Source organism: Nomascus leucogenys, chromosome 15 (genome assembly GCF_006542625.1).
Source record: "Nomascus leucogenys isolate Asia chromosome 15, Asia_NLE_v1, whole genome shotgun sequence".
Taxonomy (NCBI): Eukaryota; Metazoa; Chordata; class Mammalia; order Primates; family Hylobatidae; genus Nomascus; species Nomascus leucogenys.
The window spans coordinates 8691541-8709250 of NC_044395.1; the positions used below are offsets into that span (position 1 = coordinate 8691541).

At 48.0% G+C, this 17710-nt stretch overlaps 1 protein-coding gene across 1 annotated transcript in view; it reads right to left on the reverse strand.

Annotated features, from left to right (window-relative positions):
• The window catches only part of DCPS (decapping enzyme, scavenger), a 48674-nt gene extending 30964 nt beyond the window's left edge, over window positions 1-17710 (reverse strand). Inside the window, exons 1-2 of the mRNA XM_003253370.4 lie at window positions 16605-17710; window positions 14199-14373 (exon numbers count right to left, since the gene is read on the reverse strand). Coding sequence (XP_003253418.1) covers window positions 14199-14373; window positions 16605-16805 — 376 coding nt within the window. The 5' untranslated portion in view covers window positions 16806-17710. The remainder of the gene's footprint in view (window positions 1-14198; window positions 14374-16604) is intronic.

Below are 17710 nucleotides of genomic sequence, written 5' to 3' on the forward strand. Positions count from 1 at the left end.
GAGTGGAGATCATGCCACCTGAGTGACAGAGGGAGACTCCGTCTCAAACAAACAAAAAAAAGAATGGCCAGGCGCAGTGGCTCATGCCTGTAATCCCAGCACGTTGGGAGGCCAAGGTGGGCGGATCACTGGAGGTCAGCAGTTAGAGACCAGCCTGGCCAACATGGTAAAACCCTGTCTCTACTAAAAATACAAAAATTAGCTGGGTATCATGGGGGTGTCTGTAGTCGCAGATACTCGGGAGGCTAAGGTAGGAGAGTCGTTTGAACCTGGGAGGCAGAGGTTGTAATGAGTCAAGACTGCCTCACTACACTCCAGCCTGGGTGGCAGAGCAAGATTCCATCTCAAAAAAAAAAAAAAATCTGAAAGGACATACTCTGAGATGTTGAGAGAGATCAATCCTGGATGATGGAGTTATATATATTTACATATCACTTGTGTAACAAATATGTTAAAAGGAAGCTACCCCTTAAAACTGAGCCCCAGAGATGTTAAGTAATTTGCCCAAGGACACACAGCTATTAATGGTGGCAGAGCTGAGATCTGAACCCAGGCAGTCTGGTTCCTCTATGCAATACTCCCGTATCCCAAAGGCCCAACCTCTTTTGGGCCGTTCCTAAGATACTTGTGCTGGGGCCATGTTTTCCAAAAGCAGCCCTATCAGATAGGAAAAACATGACTAGCTCCAATTCTTCCTAGAGACACGTAAACAGCTGTCGGCGAAACCAGAGGGCAAAATGAGGTGCCAGAGCAAGTGAGGTAGAGACAGAGGGGTGTGGTCAGAGCATGCAGAGATGACGCTGCTCTTGCTCTGCTTGTGTTCTCCACGATGCTTCCTGGGGAGCTCAGGGAAGGAGAGTCCACTCCCCTGAGCTCTGGAGAGCCATGTGAGGACAGCTTCACCAGGGGATACTGTGGCCAATGCTGCGGGACAGCAGGTTCTGGGGGGAGCACAAAGGGACGGAAGAGGACCTTGCTTCCAGACTGGTTCACAACTAGAAACAATAGCTGTTTTGGCCTACATTTGTGGTACCATCCTGTCCCCTACCACCTCCCCTACCAAGTATAGCAGTGTTAGATTATGCGGTGGGAGGCATGAAGGGGGAAGTCCCAGCAGAGGGGCCTGGTGGAGTTCAGGGCAGCAGCTCTTCATCTACAGGATGTTCTAGCGGTGAGAATGATGATAGTGATGCCTCCAGCTGAAAAGTACCCCTCTAGGCATATGTTCCTTCTCTCTGCAGCTCAGATGAGCAGGCTGATGTGCCCCGGACTAACACAGCTCTGACTTGTCCATCAAGACCCTGAGGATCTGCTGCAAGCCCTTCTCCAATAAATAAAGCAACCCTTTGTCCCCCATCTAGACACAAAAGCCCAACCGCTCTCAGAGGTGGGAGGCAGGGCTATCTAGAGGAAAGTTAAGAGCAGCTGCCTCTCTGCTCCCTGCCAAAGCTAGCTTAGCCAAATCCCCAGGAAAATGCTGCTGCACATGAAACATGAAAACACAAACCACAGACAGTCTGCTCTCCTTCCCATACACATGTTCAAACAAGACTGCTTTCCAGCCGTTGCTGATGGCTTCTACAGGATGAGCTCATCTCTATGGCTCGGTCTGTGGCTTTTGCTTCCCCATTGCTCGGAGGAGCCAGCTTAACTTATTTAACCCAGATGTGCAGGCCCAGGAGCACTGAGAAGAAGCAACAGCAATGCATGATCTGAGTTGAAGCCCACCCGCCATGTCCTCTCCACAAGAGCCAGGCAGAGCCAGCCAGGGATGGGTCAGATGACGGGACTTCGCGAGGCATGCCAGAGAAAGGCTGAAAGAACGAGAGGTTGGTGGGAGGCTCTCCTGGATCTGCCTTCTCTTTCCTCCTCTGTGGGTTGTCCCCTGGCTAGGCGACACTCTCCTCAGCCCTGGCTGCATGGTAATGGGGAGACCAGGCCAGAGGGTGGAGGGAAGGCTGGCTGCCGTGGATCTTAAGTCATCCTCTGGCCCCAGGCCAAGCAAGGCAGGGTGTTCTCTGTCCCACATTACAGAAACACTGGAAGTGCTCAAGTGAAGCCCGAAGAGACCTCCACGTCAAGGATAAACAGGGCTGAAGGGTGTGGTCAGGATCCTACTGGAAACTTCAACCACTCCACAGCAAGCCTCTAACCACTAATTACCTGTCTCTAGGAAAGCACAGAGCTGCTATTAGAGACAGAGGAGAGGCAGACGCTGACTTTAGCAAGACCCTGGATCTGACAGGCTTCTTGTACAAACCCTCAGTTCCTTCCCTCCCTCTCGCTAGTCCTCTGAAGTCCAGAAAGCAGAGGGGGTAGGGAGGCAACAGGACCTGATGGCAAAACTCCAGGGTCTCCTGGCCCACAAGCAAATTTGGTAACTCCAAATGCAGCCCCTGGGGTGGCAGGAGAGGCCCTCAGTTACAATGGATAGAGAGTGGGAAACACTACTTCAGGATGGCTGTGGGGCTAATGGCATTCTGCAAAGCTCCGTGTGAACAGGAAGAGCAAGAGCCGATATGCAATGCGTCAGGGAGCTATGAAATGACAGGCTTGGCCTTAGAGCTGCGAGCCCCCCCTACTTCTCCACACACAGAAAGAAACTGTGCTGGGGTTGAGCAGACCAGACCACAAGAAGAGCTGTAGGCTGAACACTCCAAAATATGGCCTCTCTCAACTTCCTGCCTGAAGGGCACGTCTTTAGTTCACTCTGAAAGGGGCACGGGTACCAAGTCTCAATGAATGTCACTGGACATGCCACACTGTGCTGCACTGTAAAATATGAGTGAGCGCATGTGAATCACCAGCCATTGAAAGAAACCAGCAGCCTGAATAAGGATGACCAAGATAAACAACCAGATCCCAGAGGAAATAAAATAATTTGAGGGTCAGGAGATAATTTTAAAAATAATTATAATTAGTGTGCCAGAGAGATTCAACATAATTTGGCCTCAATAAAAAAAAAAAGAGTAAAATGCTATGAGAATGAAATAATCAGAGAACCAGAGAGAGGAGAATTTAAAATATGACTGTCAAATTAACACCTTCACTAGAAGGTCTAGAAGACAAAATGCAGACAATCTACCAGACTATAAGAAAGAGGCCGGGCAGCCGGGCGCAGTGGCTCACGCCTGTAATCCCCGCACTTTGGGAGGCCGAGGCGGGTGGATCACGAGGTCAGGAGATCGAGACCATCCTGGCTAACATGGTGAAACCCCGTCTCTACTAAAAAATACAAAAAATTAGCTGGGCGTGGTGGCACACGCCTGTAGTACCAGCTACTTGGGAGGCTGAGGCAGGAGAATGGCGTGAACCTGGGAGGCGGAGCTTGCAGTCAGCCGAGATGGCGCCACTGCACTCCAGCCTGGGCGACAGAGCAAGACTCCGTCTCAAAAAAAAAAAGAGAAAAAAGAGGCCAGGCATGGTGGGTCACACCTGTAATCACAGCACTTTGGGAGGCTGAGGTGGGCAGATCACCTGAGGTCAGGAGTTCAAGACCAGCCTGGCCAACAAGGTGAAATCCTGTCTCTATTAAAAATACAAAAAATTAGCTAGGTGCGGTGGCGGGTGTCTGTAATTCCAGCTACTTGGAAGCTGAGGCAGGAGAATGGCTTGAAACCGGGAGGCGGAGGTTGCAGTCAGCCGATATCATGCCACTGCACTCCAGCCTGAGCGACAGAGCAAGACTCCATCTCAAGAAAAACATGAAAAAAAAAAAAAAAAAGAATGTACTTCAGCTAATAAAGAGAATAAAACAAGAAAGAAACAGACGTAGAATACAGAAAACATCTAACTCACAAAAGTTGCAAAAGGAAGTCTCAGATTGAGGCCTGAACAACTCGCTTAAAGAATCACCTGTCCAGATTGGAAAAGCAGGAAAGAGCTTTCTGGAAACAATGTTACCAGCAAGGAAGGAAATATGATGTAATGCAAGGGTGTCCAATCTTTTGGCTTCCCTGGGCCACACTAGAAGAACTGTCTTGGGTCTTACATGAAATATACTAACACTAATAATAACTGATGAGCTGGAAAAAAAAAAAAAGGAAATCACGGAAAAAATCTCATGTTTTAAGAAAGTTTATACATTTGTGTTGGGCCGCATTCAAAGCTGTCCTGGGCTGCAGGTTGGACAAACTTGATGTAATGGATTATCAAACTGGATAATTTCAAGAGCAGAGTAAAGGTACATTATTCCTTTAACCACAATGAAAAAAGAGGCAACTAAAAACTCCATGAAAAAGTAAAAGCTAATAAAACAGTGGTTCAAATATGAAACAAACTAAAAAGCAGCATGATTTGAAGGACTGTTGGAATGCAAGAAAAGAGAATCCACTCGACCTGGACATCAAAAGCACTCTCCAGCCAGGCGTGGTGACTCACATCTGTAATCCCAGCATGTTGAAAGGGCGAGGTGGGCGGATCACTTGAGGTCAGGAGTTTGAGACTAGCCTGGCCAACATGATGAAACCCTGTCTCTACTAAAAATACAAAAATTGGCCTGGTGTGGTGGCGGGCGCCTGTAATCCCAGCTACTCGGGAGGCTGAGGCAGGAGAATCGCTTGAACCCGGGAGGTGGAGGTTGCAATGAGCCAAGATGTACCATTGTACTCCAGTCTGGACAACAGACTGAGACTGTCTCAAAGAGAAAGAAAAGACACTCTCCTTTGAGTGGCATGGAGATGAGACACTGGGCAGGTGGAGGAAAAACTAGAACCTCAGCACTCTGGTTGAGCATGCATATTAACATGGCCTCAATCATGTAATACTCCTTACTGGTTTTACTGGTTTTCTTTTCTTTTATTTTTTTTGAGAGACAGGGTTTTGCTCTGCCACCCAGGTTGGAGTGTAGTGGCATAATCACAGTTCACTGCAGCCTTGACCTCCTGAGCTCAAGCAATCCTCCAACTTCAGCCTCCTGAGTAGCTGGAACTACAGGCACATGCCACCACACTCATCTAACTTTTGTATTTTTAGTAGAGAAAGGGTTTCACCATGTTGGCCAGGCTGGTCTCGAACTCCTGGCCTCAAGTGATCCACCTGCCTCGGCCTCCCAAAGTGCTGGAATTACAGGCATGAGCTACTGCACCCGGCCCAGAAATATTCTTTTTATTTTTTTTAACTCTTATTTTAGGTTAAACCGTGCATGTACAGCTTTGTTTACAGATAAATTGTCTCGCAGGGGTTTGGCATAGAGACTATTTCATCACCCAGGTAATAAGGATAATACCTGATAGGGAGTTTTTTGATCCTCTTACTCCTCCAACCCTCCACCCTCAAGTGGGCATCTAGGTTGATTCCATGTCTTTGCTATCATGAATAGTTCTACAACGAACATATATGTGCATGTGTCTTTACGGTAGAGCAATTTTTAAAAATTTTTTATCTTTTTATTTCAATAGGTTTTTGGGGAACAGGTAGGAACTTACATGAATAAGTTCTTTAGTGGTGATTTCTGAGATTTTGATGCACGCATCACCTGAGCAGTGTACACTGTACCTAATGTATAACCTTTTATCCCTCACCACTCCCCACCCTTTCCTCTAAGTCCCATGTATCATTCTTATGCCTTTTCATCCTGATAGCTTAGCTCCCACATATGAATAAGAACATACAATGTTTGGCTTTCCATTCCTGAGTTATTTCACTTAGAATAATATTCTCCAATTCCATCCAGCTTGCTGCAAATGCCATTATTTCATTCCATTTTATGGCTGAGTAGTATTCCATAGTATGATATATACCACATTTTCTTTACCCACTTGTTGATTGATGGACATTTGGGCTGGTTCCATATTTTTGCAATCGCAAGTTGTACTGCTGTAAACATGCATGTGCAAATATCCTTTTCATATAATGCTTATTTTCCTCTGGGTAGATACCTAGTAGTGGGATTGCTGGATCAAATGGTAGATCTACTTTTAGTTCTTTAAGGAATCTCCACACTGTTTCCAGTAATGGTTGTACTAGTTTCCATTCTCACAACAGTGTAGAAGTGTTCCCTTTTCACTGCATCCACACCAACATCTAGACTGACTAAAGAAATGTGGTACATATACACCATAGAATACTATACAGCCATAAGAAAGAGTGAGATCATGTCATTTGCTGCAACATGGATGGAGCTGGAGGCCATTATCCTAAGCCAACTAAAGCAGGAACAGAAAACCAAATATGTGTGTCCTTACTTATACGTGGGAGCTAAACGTTGAGGACATATGGACACAAAGAAGAGAACAACAATCATTGGGGAGAAAAGGGGGGGCCCAGCCATCCCCACACCCCAAAGAAGGGGAAGCATGCAGAAACGAAAGTCCACGAATGCCCAAAACCCAGAAGTAGGAGGCTGAAACCAAATACCATCACTTTGAGAACTGTAACTGAAAACCACACTTCAGAATGAGGATGGAGCCCTTGAAATTCATGGGACGATCTTTCTAGTCCATCTAAGGACCTGCCAGTTTGTCTTAACTTTCAACTGGGAAATACATTGTACATATAAAACTCGGGTGTGTGTGTATATAAAATATGTACCACTTAAAGACCTAAGTAAAATAAAAAGAATACATATGCTCAGAACACACAATCCAAGAAACAAAATATAACCAGAATTTTAACATTCTCTCTGTCCTGCCCCACCCCGACCAAGGATAATCACCTCCCTAATTTGGGGGTTAATCATTTCCTTTTGTCCTTTTTGTCCTCATAGTCTTATCACACATGTATGCATCCCTAGGCAGTATATTGTTCACTTCTGCTTGTTTTTCAACTTTGTACCATTTTAATCACACCATGTGTATTCTGTCTTGCTTTTCTTGCCCTACATGGTGAGATTTATCCGTCATTAATACAGGCAGCTGTAGTTCATTTTCACTGCTGTAGAGAGGCACTGTAGGAATATACCTCGGTTTATCTACCTACTCTACTGTTATTTGTTTCTAGTTTGTTCTTCATTAACAACGCTACCAAGCAAACTCTTCTGAGAATGACTTGTCTTTTAAAATGCTCCTTCCGGCCGGGCGCGGTGGCTCATGCCTGTAATCCCAGCACTTTGGGAGGCAGAGGCGGGCGGATCACGAGGGCAGGAGATCGAGACCATCCTGGCTAACACGGTGAAACCCCGTCTCTACTAAAAATACAAAAAAAAATTAGCCGGGCGTGGTGTCGGGCGCCTGTAGTCCCAGCTACGCGGGAGGCTGAGGCAGGAGAATGGCGTGAACCCCGGGGGGCGGAGCCTGCAGTGAGCCGAGATTGCGCCACTGCACTCCAGCCTGGGCGACAGAGCGAGACTCCGTCTCAAAAAAAAAAAAAAAAAATGCTCCTTCCAAACAAGAACTCACCCCTCCCTCAGGAAGTCCGGGTTTTGCCTCTGCAAATAGCACAGAGCGGAAAACCCTGGCCTGTGGCTACAGTACCGGGAGTTCCCGCAACCAGAGAAACGATTCCCAGGATCCCATCCCTCTGCTCCCCGCCCTGGCCTCACTCACAAATGCCTGTCTCCTCTTCTGAACTTGAGATTTCACTTCCTGGTTTACATGGGGAAACAACTGGCCTTTCAAGAGGCAGCCTGGATTTCTGAGTCACACCCCTCTCCCTGCTATCTCCCCCTTCTTCCCCAGGTAAAAGAGAACAGACCGCAATAAAGGGTTCCATTGACAGGCTGCAGGGTGACAGCTATGGCAGAAAGGAGATGCAGGCCCTGCCCGGCCTGGAGGGTCAGAGGAAGCTCTCAGATGCCAGCCTTCAGGCCATTAGCTCCTCACATGTGCCACACAGCAACAGGAAGAAGAAAGGAAACCTACCCATGGGCAGAGCCAGTCACTTTTCCATGTTATATATATTATTCCATTTAAAGCTCACATAAATTGAAAGGTGGAAAAAAATAACAGGCAACACCATAATTACACTTATTGGATACAGACCATATGACAGCTACTGTGCCACGTGCTCTATACACCTTCTCTTAACGGGTGCTAATCCAGGACAAGGGCCATGAAGTCGATTTAGGGGATTAAGACCAGCATTTTAAAAAAGGAAACCAGCTGGGCATGGTGGCTCACTCCTGTAATCCCAGCACTCTGAGTGGCCAAAGCGGGCGGATCACCCGAGATCAGGAGTTTGAGACCAACCTGGCCAACGTGGTGAAAACCCATCTCTATTAAAAATACAAAAAATTAGCTGGGCGTGGTGGCGGGTGCCTGTAGTCCCAGCTACTCAGGAGGCTGAGGCAGGAAAATGGCTTGAACCCGGGAGGCGGAGGTTGCAGTGAGCCGAGATCGCACCACTGCACTCCAGCCTGGGTGACAGAGAGAGATTCTGCCTCAAAAATAAATACGTAATTTTAAAAATTAAAAAATAAAAAGGAAACCAATAAGACTGAAACTAGATAGAAAATACTAGAGAGTATGCCATAGCGGATGGGTAAGTATTGTTTAAAGTGTCACTTCTGGCCAGATGCAGTGGCTCACGCCTGTAATCCCAGCACTTTGGGAGGCTGAGGCGGGTGGATCACCTGAGGTCAGGAGTCCAAGACTAGCCTGGGCAATGTGGTGAAACCCTGTCTGTACTAAAAATACAAAAATTAGCCAGGTGTGGTGGCGGGTGCCTGTAATCCCAGCTACTCGGGAGGCTGAGGCTGGAGAATCACTCGAACCCAGGAGGCGGAGGTTGCAGTGAGCCAATGTCGCGCCATTCCACTCTAGCCTGGACGACAAGAGCAAAACTCCATCTCAAAAACAAGTTTCAGGGCCGGGCGCGGTGGCTCACGCTTGTAATCCCAGCACTTTGGGAGGCCGAGGCGGGCGGATCACGAGGTCAGGAGATCGAGACCACGGTGAAACCCCGTCTCTACTAAAAAATACAAAAAATTAGCCAGGCGTGGTGGCGGGCACCTGTAGTCCCAGCTACTCGGAGAGGCTGAGGCAAGAGAATGGCGTGAACCCGGGAGGCGCAGTTTGCAGTGAGCCAAGATTGCGCCACTGCACTCCAGCCTGGGCGACAGAGCGAGACTCCGTCTCAAAAAAAAAAAAAAAAAAAAAAAACAAGTTTCATTTCTATTCATGTCTATTAGTCCATGTGTAATAGATCATAATGTGAAACGTATCTCTCACTGCGGGCAGTGGCTAAAAAAAGTTGTGAAAACTTCCTTATCTGTTTCATAACCGTCCCACTGAGGTAAGTTCAGTTTCTAACCTAACAGAGAAAATAACTGAAGCTACTTCCCCAACTTCATCTGTAGTACACACCCCTGCCACCATCCCACCCCATCACTCCTGACATAACAGCCTCATTTCTGTTCTTCTTTCCATTCTCAGAACACATGCTGTTCCTCAGCCCACAGTGTTCTCCCCTCTTTGCACAGCTGGCTTCTTCCCTTCCTTCAGGTCTCCGCCTGGGTGTCATCCCCACTGCAGAGAGCTCTCCTAGAGCCCTGGTCTGAGTAGGCTCTCTCCTGCTCATGGCCACTCAGACATCTGCTTCCTTGTTGGCTGTCTGCCTTCCCCACTAGAACTGCAAAAACAGGGAGACATCGGTTATCTTCACCAACACAGACCTCGCTTCTACTAGAGCAGCTGGCACATAGCAGACACTTCACATTTGTTAAGTGAATAAAGAAATGTCCCAGGTCCTCATGGTTAGCAAATGGCAAAGGCAGGATTTGCACCCAGGTCTGTCGGACGTGAGGCTCGTTCTCAGCACTGGCGCTGTGCTAAAACTCAGAACCAGCACGTTGCTGCCCCAGCGCACACCATGAGAAAGCATGAGTGCCCCAGCATGACTAACTCCTAAAGCCCATGCTCTCTCCATTATGTCATTGGGATGGGGATGGACATTGCAGCTGGAAGATGAGTGGCTCACAGGAACAGCCTCTTGCAGTCAGCTGAGAACGTGGAGGGGATAAATGAATGAGGAGATTGCAAAGCCTCTGGACTTGAAGAGAAAAAGAAAGTTGCCAGTGACCAGAGAAATACCAGAAAAAAATCAGCTGAGCCCATGATTTCTACTGTGGCCAGCTCAGAAATGAGGGGTGGGGGCTCCCCTAGGCAAACAGTATTCTAGGAAGGAGGTCTAGAGAAGCAGCCAGAGACAGCAGAAAAACTCAAAGGCACAACCATGCAGGGGGACAGAGGGCTGAGGCTGCAGGAACTGCACATTCAGGGCCCTCGGGGTGGGCAGCATTGAGTTGACTCCAAGGCTGGGACTGGAGAGGGAGGTCCTAGGCTCTGACTTACCTGGCCGTCCCACAGAGGGGACAGTTGGAGTGGGCCACAGGACTATTTTGGCAATGCTGCCACCTTGTGGCTGTGGAATGCCCAGCCCACAGGAAAACAAATCTACACATAGGTCAGTCTGTGGGTTCATTCTTCACTTACTGAAAGCACCTAATATGGGTGACATGGCTCCAACCTTCGAGGACCTCACCCCTTATATCCAGGCAGTGACCAAACTCTCCTCTTTTCACCACTATGTCCCCACCCCTGACCCCAAACAAGACTGTGAGGACAAGGATGGTATCTTACTCATCTCTGAAGCTACAGTACACGGCATGGGGCCAGGCACATGAGACTAATAATAGCAGCTACTACTTAATATGTGCTCAGTGCTTTTAAGTACATTAGCGCATCGGATTCTTGAATTGCACCTATAAGACCTACAAATGGAAATGTCAAGGAGGGGTTTATTTCAATATGAGCCCGGAGTTCTTGGAGAGGTCAAGGATGGAGAAATAAAGGTGGGCGTCGCCGGCATACAGATGGTGTTTTTTTTAAAGACCAGTGCCTCTCAAAGTTTTACGTGCATATGGCTCACCAGGGAGTTGTGCTAAAGTGCAGACTCCGATGATTCTGTAGTCTGAAACGGGGCAGAGATTCTGTTTCTACCAGGCTCCCAGGTGGTGCCAATACTGCTGGTTCACAAACCACACTTTGAGTGGTAAAAATCTGGAACAGAGGTTAACAAACTATGGCCAGCTGGGCCTCTATTTTTACAATCAGCAAACCAAGAGTGATATTTTCATTTTCACAGGGGTTGAGAAAAAGAAGAAGGAAGGAGAAGGCGGAAAAGGCAGAAGAAGAAGGTGTTGGGGAGGAAGATGGGAGGAAAAGAAGAAGAGGAGACAGACCATTTGTGCCTCACAAGGCCTAAAATATTTACTCTTTGGTTTTTGACAGAAAAAGTTTGCCAATCCTGACCTCGAATATCACCCAGGGACAAGGTGTGCAGCTAAACAAGGGAGTAACCGGGCCCTGAAGCAAAACACTGCGACTTCCAAATCCCCATCCCTAGTTTTGGTAGGAAAAGCAGGAGTGAAAGGCACCGCATGTACAGTCGGCCCTCCATATTGTGGGTTCCATATCTGTGGATTCAACCAAATGAAGAATAAAAATACTTAAAAAAAGGACATTGCGTCTGTACTGAACACAGACTTTTGTAATTATTACCTAAAAAACATGGTATAACAACTATTTACATAGCATTTACATTGTAGCAGGTAGGAGGATGTGCTTAGGGTACATGTGAATACTACACCATTTTATATCAGGGACTTGAGGATCCATAGATTTTAGTATCCGAGCAGAATCCTGGAACCAATCCCCAGTGGATACTGAGGGATGACTTACATGCCAAGAAGGCAGGAAGGCCAGGGGCAGTGACTCATGCCTGTAACTGTAATCCCAACACTTTGGATCGCCTGAGGTCAGGAGTTCGAGACCAGCCTGGCCAACATGGGGAAACCCCATCTCTATTAAAAATACAAAAATTAGCTGGGCTTGGTGGTATGTGCCTGTAAATCCCAGCTACTCGGGAGGCTGAGGGAGGAGAACCACTTGAACCTGGGAGGCGGAGGTTGCAGTGAGCCGAGAACATGCCATTGCACTCCAGCCTGGGTGACAAGAGCACAACTCCGTCTCAGAAAAAAAAAAGAAGGCAGGAAAAGAAAAGATGAACTAAGATCTGAGGCTACCAGGTGGGTGGGGTTTTGAGTGGGAACAAGGACTTGTGGTGGGCCAATAACCCACTGCCTCTTTCAGTGCTTATCTTGGGAAAAACAATAGAAACAGGAAGAGTGGGCAGGGACTACCTCCATTTGTGTGCAATGCCACAGAAGGACTGGGAAAACAAAAAGGAGAGCCTGTGAATTCCACAGGGTTCATCTGTTGGGCAGAACCTTCTGAATTTTGGCCAAGGGTGGGAAGGGTGGGTAGAGGGATTTCGGAAGGTGAGGGAAAGGGTGTGGCAGTAAAATAATAGCCCCCAGAGCTTTTAATGCGGGGGCCACCCGAAGTTGTGTTTGGCCACGGTGCCTTCTGTCATTCTTCTGCCGCCCTGTGCTAAGGAATACATTTGCTTAAACGCCAATGCCTGAGAAAGTAAATACAGCTGTCCATTTCCATCAACTTGCACCAATTAATCTGGCTTTCGCTCAATGGAAGACAGGCTGTTTTGCATTAAGTCATGAAAGGTTTTCTTGTCTCACCATCAAGTGTTCACATATATTTACAAAGGACAACAATAGCACCCTTTCATGGAGGGCAGAAAAGAATATCTATCAAAAGACTGTGGGGCAGGATATCTGCAATGCCAGACTGCTCTTAAATGCTGGAGGGCAAACAAGAAGACAGAAGGATATGACAAAGTCACCATGTGCTGTAAAACAGATTCCAGAATTTGCTGGTTGGAAGGAATCTTTAAGGTCAACCAGTCTCCCTCATGCTGCCAACAAAGCTGCCTACAAAATCTAACCATCTTGAGAAAAAATGCACGTTACACCCGGCTTTTGGCATGGAATATTCTTTTTAATAAATTAAGAAATGCTTGCAATGAAAAACAAATCTCTGCCTTTTAACCCACGAGTTCTTGCCCTTCTCTCCCATCCCCCTTGATCTCACTAGTTGTCTCTCCCACCAGAAAGTAGGTTCCTTCAGGGAAGTGACTGATTTTTGCAGCACCAGACATGCTGGCCGGCCCACAGAATGAGTACAGTGAACAAGACCCCGGTCTACTGAAAAAGCTTAGCTTTCCTGCCACCTACTGGCTGTGGGATTTTGGACAAGTTATTTAACCTTTCAAAAACCGGTTTCCTCGTTCGTAAAGTCCTCCTTACAAGAGGGCTGTTTTGAGGATTAACTGTGTTAATACATGTAGATTACTTGGAATGCTGACTGGCACGATAGTAAGGATTTCCTAAGTGTTGTTGACAATTTTTATCATTCAATTAGTAGATTAATCTATTATTCTGGCCGGGCATGGTGCCTCGCACCTGTAATCACAGCAATTTGGGAGGCCAAGACGGGTGGATCACGAGGTCAGGAGTTCAAGACCAGCCTGGCCATGATGGAAACCCTGTCTCTGCTAAAAATACAAAAATTAGCTGGGCGTGGTGGCGGGCACCTGTAATCCCAGCTACTCGGGAGGCTGAGGCAGGAGAATTGCTTGAACCTGTGAGGCGGAGGTTGCAGTGAGCCGAGATCGCACCACTGCACTGTAGCCTGGGCAACAGAGTAAGACTCCATCCCAAAAACAAAAAATCTATTATTCTATCCCATGAATCACATTCTCTCCCTAAAACATACTACACTAGAACAAGGTTTCTCTTTTTTTTTTTTTTTTTTGAGATAGGGTTTTGCTCCATCACCCAGGCTGGAGTACAGTGGCACAATCTCGGCTCATTGCAACCTTTGCCTCCTGGGTTCAAGCGAGTCTCCCATCTCAGCCTCCCAAGTAGCTGGGATTACAGGTGAACACCACCATGCCCAGCTAAATTTTGTATTTTTAGTAGAGATGAGGTTTCACCATGTTGGCCAAGAGTCTGGTCTCGAACTCCTGACCTCAGGTGATCTGCCCGCCTTGGCCTCCCAAAGTGCTAGGATTACAGGTGTGGGCCACCGCGCCTGGCCAGGTTTCTGAGTTTCAGCACTATTGACATTACTTTGCTGTGGGAGCCTGTCCTGTACATTGTAAGGTGCTTAGCAGCATTCTTGGTCTCCACCCACTAGATGCCAGAAGCAACACCCCACCACTACCCCCGATTCTGACAATCAAAAATGTCTTCACCGATGGCCAAATGTCCCCTAGGGAAGTAATCTCCCTATTGTACTAGAATATGCAAATCAGGTATAGAGAGTCTGGTCACCATACCACCTAATTTCCCACCATCCCATTCTTCCTCCATACAGCCACCCTGGCCACCTCTTGCTCACCATTCAGTTGTCTTGGAGGGAACAAGTGATAGGTGCTGTAGATATCATTGGAGAACTGCAATTGGAGCTCAGGGCTGCCCGTCAGGAGCTGAGCCACCTGTTCCACCTGAAATGGCGTCTTCTCCAGGATCACAACAGCATCCTCTCCATCCCCATCCCCAGAGGCCTCATTCACCTGTGGGCAGAGGCATCATCAGTGGGCTCAAGGGCAGAACCACGATGAGACTCTGGAGAGCAAGACAGAAGCTTCCAGGGCCTTTGAAATCCCAGTACTTGGGATTTCCTTCCCTGAAGTCTTCCCTCTGGGGAAGTCTAGCCAATGGCACTCACATTTCTTTTCTCAGAGAAGGCATCTCCTTTTTTTTTTTTTTTGGCGAAGCGGGGGATGGAGTGCTGCTCTGTTGCCCAGGCTGGAGTGCAATGGCATGATCTCGGCTCACTGCAACCTCCACCTCCTGGGTTCAAGCAATTCTCCTGCCACAGCCTCCTGAGTAGCTGGGATTACAGGCACATGCTGCCACACCTGGCTAATTTTTGTATTTTTAGTAGAGATGGGGTTTCACCATGTTGGCCAGGCTGGTCTTGAACTCCCGACCTCAAATGATATGCCTGCCTCGGCCTCCCAAAGTGCTGGGATTACAGGTGTGAGCCACCACGCCCAGCCAGAGAAGGCATCTTCACCCAAATCCTTGTGGCAGTTCTCACACCTTTCTTCCCCAGAATACAAGCCTTCTCAGTTGTCTTCCATTTTAGACTTACAAGACCTCTGTCAAGTTCTCCCCATTTCAGAAGATGAAAAACAGACCTTGAGTGACTTGCCCAAGGTCACATGAACAGTCAGCATTGAAACAGAAACTAGAATCTAGGTCTCCCAAGTGACTCCTAGCTCGAAGGCTCTCATGACTAACACCTTCAACAGGTGCTGCACACTGAAGACAGCTGGGCTGAGAGAAACAGACAGAACCTCATACAAAAAACAGAAAACAGAAAACAAGAAACAAAAACAAAAACAAAACAAGGCCCGGCACAGTGGCTCACGCCTGTAATCCCAGCACTTTGGGAGGCAGAGGTGGGTGGATCACCTGAGGTCAGGAGTTCAAGAGCAGCCTGGCCAACATGGTGAAATCCCATCTCTACTAAAAATACAAAAATTAGCTGGACATGGTGGCAGATGCCTGTAATCCCAGCTACTCGGGAGGCTGAGGCAGCAGAATCGCTTGAATCCAGGAAGTGGAGGTTGCAATGAGCCAAGATAGTGCCATTGCACTCCCGCCTGGACAACAAGAGCGAAACTCCATCTCAAAAAAAAAAAAAAAAAAAAAAAGCCGGGTGCGGTGACTCACGCCTGTAATCCCAGCACTTTGGGAGGCAGAGACAGGCGGATCACCTGAGGTCAGGAGTTCGAGACTAGCCTGGCCAACATGGTGAAACCCCCGTCTCTACTAAAAATACAAAAATTAGCTGGGCATGGTGGCGGGGGCCTGTAATCCCAGCTACTTGGGAGGCTGAGGCAGGGAGAATCGCTTGAACTCAGGAGGCGGAGGTTGCAGTGAGCCGAGATCACATCACTGCACTCTAGCCTGAACGACAGAGAGGAGAGACTCTGTCTCTAAATAAATAAATAAATAAAAATTTAAAAACCAGATACTCGTGGAAGCCTAGGCCAAGGTTCCCTGATCCTCCCAAAGGTGAGAGTTCCTGCTGTTCCTGCTAGTAGTTCTGGGGAACCCCCATATCTGCCCTGGCTAGGCCTCCTCACTAGTTCCTGGAATGGTCTCCATCTCTCCCTCAGCCCCTGCCAGACTGCTGAGCACGTTGGTATTGGAGCAAGCTGTGTGTATCTGTCTCGCCAGAAATATTCCGTAGTCCTGAAGATCAGGGATGGTAACTTTCATTTCCACATCCCCAGTACCTAGCTTAGTATCTGGCATGCGTGAAAGTGCGTGCGTAGAACTGAATTAACAATTATAATATGTTGTTCTCCTGTTAGGGCTGAAGTCGTGTAAGGCAGAGATCACATCTCCTACAGTCTCATGTCGTTTCCAGGAACAGGGATGAGCGAGACATCTAACATTTACTGGGTTCCTAGTCCCTATATACATAAATGGATGATAAATGGCTTGGGGAATGTAACATGTGATCTTTAATCTGCAATGCACTCTCCTAGTAGATATTTCTAGTGAAGGAAACATTAGAAAAATTAGAGCTAGATGTGTTCATTGCCTTAATTTCAAGGGCAATCTTGCCGCCTTTCACCGCCCCTTTATGCATTCTAGTGGCACACTCCCGCCTCCCTCGAGTGATAATGATTGGTATTTTCCAGCCGAGATCCGAAAAAAATCTGCCTTCGAGGCGATGATTGGTTCACTGCTTCCCGCATCCCACCTCAGGGTTGCCTCCTGGTACCTTCCCGTGTAGGAAAATGATTTTGTCCCGCGCAGACTCCCTCAGCACTTTCTGCAGTCTGAAGCCGGAGAACGGTAAGCGGACAGGAGCACAGGTACCATTTCCAACTCCTGCCTCCTTTTCCTCAGTGCTGGCGGCGTGGGCCTCCTCCACGTCCAATTCGCGCTTTCTCTTCCCGAGTTGAGGAGCTGCATCCGCCATGCTGCCCGGGAGGCGGTGTGCGCCTGCGCCCCCTGCTCTGGCCCCGCCCCTAGCCCGAGTCTAGCGGCCCGGCTGGGCTGCTGACTCCCGGCGTACCCTGCTCGCCCACCCGCTCCTGCGGGCTGCGTGCCGCGCATGGCGGAGCCCGCTGACCTGTCCCAGGGCGCGCCTTTCAACCAAGTTACTGCTTTTGGCCCCGTTGTGGTGCCGGCCGGCCCTCAGGGAAGGGAAAAGAAGGCTGAGAGTCCCGAAAGCGGCGGGCTAGAGGTGGCTGCGCAGTGAAGAGGGACCCCCAGGCCCACGCCCCGGGGTGGGAGCCGAAGACCCCCTTGGGCCACGGGAGTGTTGGAGGCCTTGTTTGAATACTGACATTTTAATCATAGTTACACCGACGTTGACCAGTTATCGGGGAAGCAACGTTTCTGACGCAAATCCGTGAGCCCATTTGATTCCTTGGTCGATTTTTTATACCGAGTATTTAAGCCATTTCCATTTTTCTCCCATTTTAATTACTTTGCAGAAATTTTCATCATGGTCAGTTTTTTACTTTGTAGACTCAGTACTTTTCTGCTGACAAGAAAGGTAAACGAATACGGCCAGAAGAACCATTTCCAACACCCACTTATTTCCGGGCTAGAGGCATCCCCCTCCTCTCTATCTGGTTTGCCTGTATTTCTGCCCTGCTACCCGGGGATATGATTTGCAGTATGAATCGTCTCCCAGGGTTTCGTTTCTCTTTTTTTTTTTTTGCCATATAAAATTATTACTTGTAACTTCTGCTGTTGAGGGTTTCTTTGGTGACCATTGTTTCTGGTTAGCCCGTTTTTCGCTGGTGTTATTTAACAGATCTAAATTTTGTGAAGAGTTGGTACTTAAGGACGGGCGCGGTGGCTCACGCCTGTAAT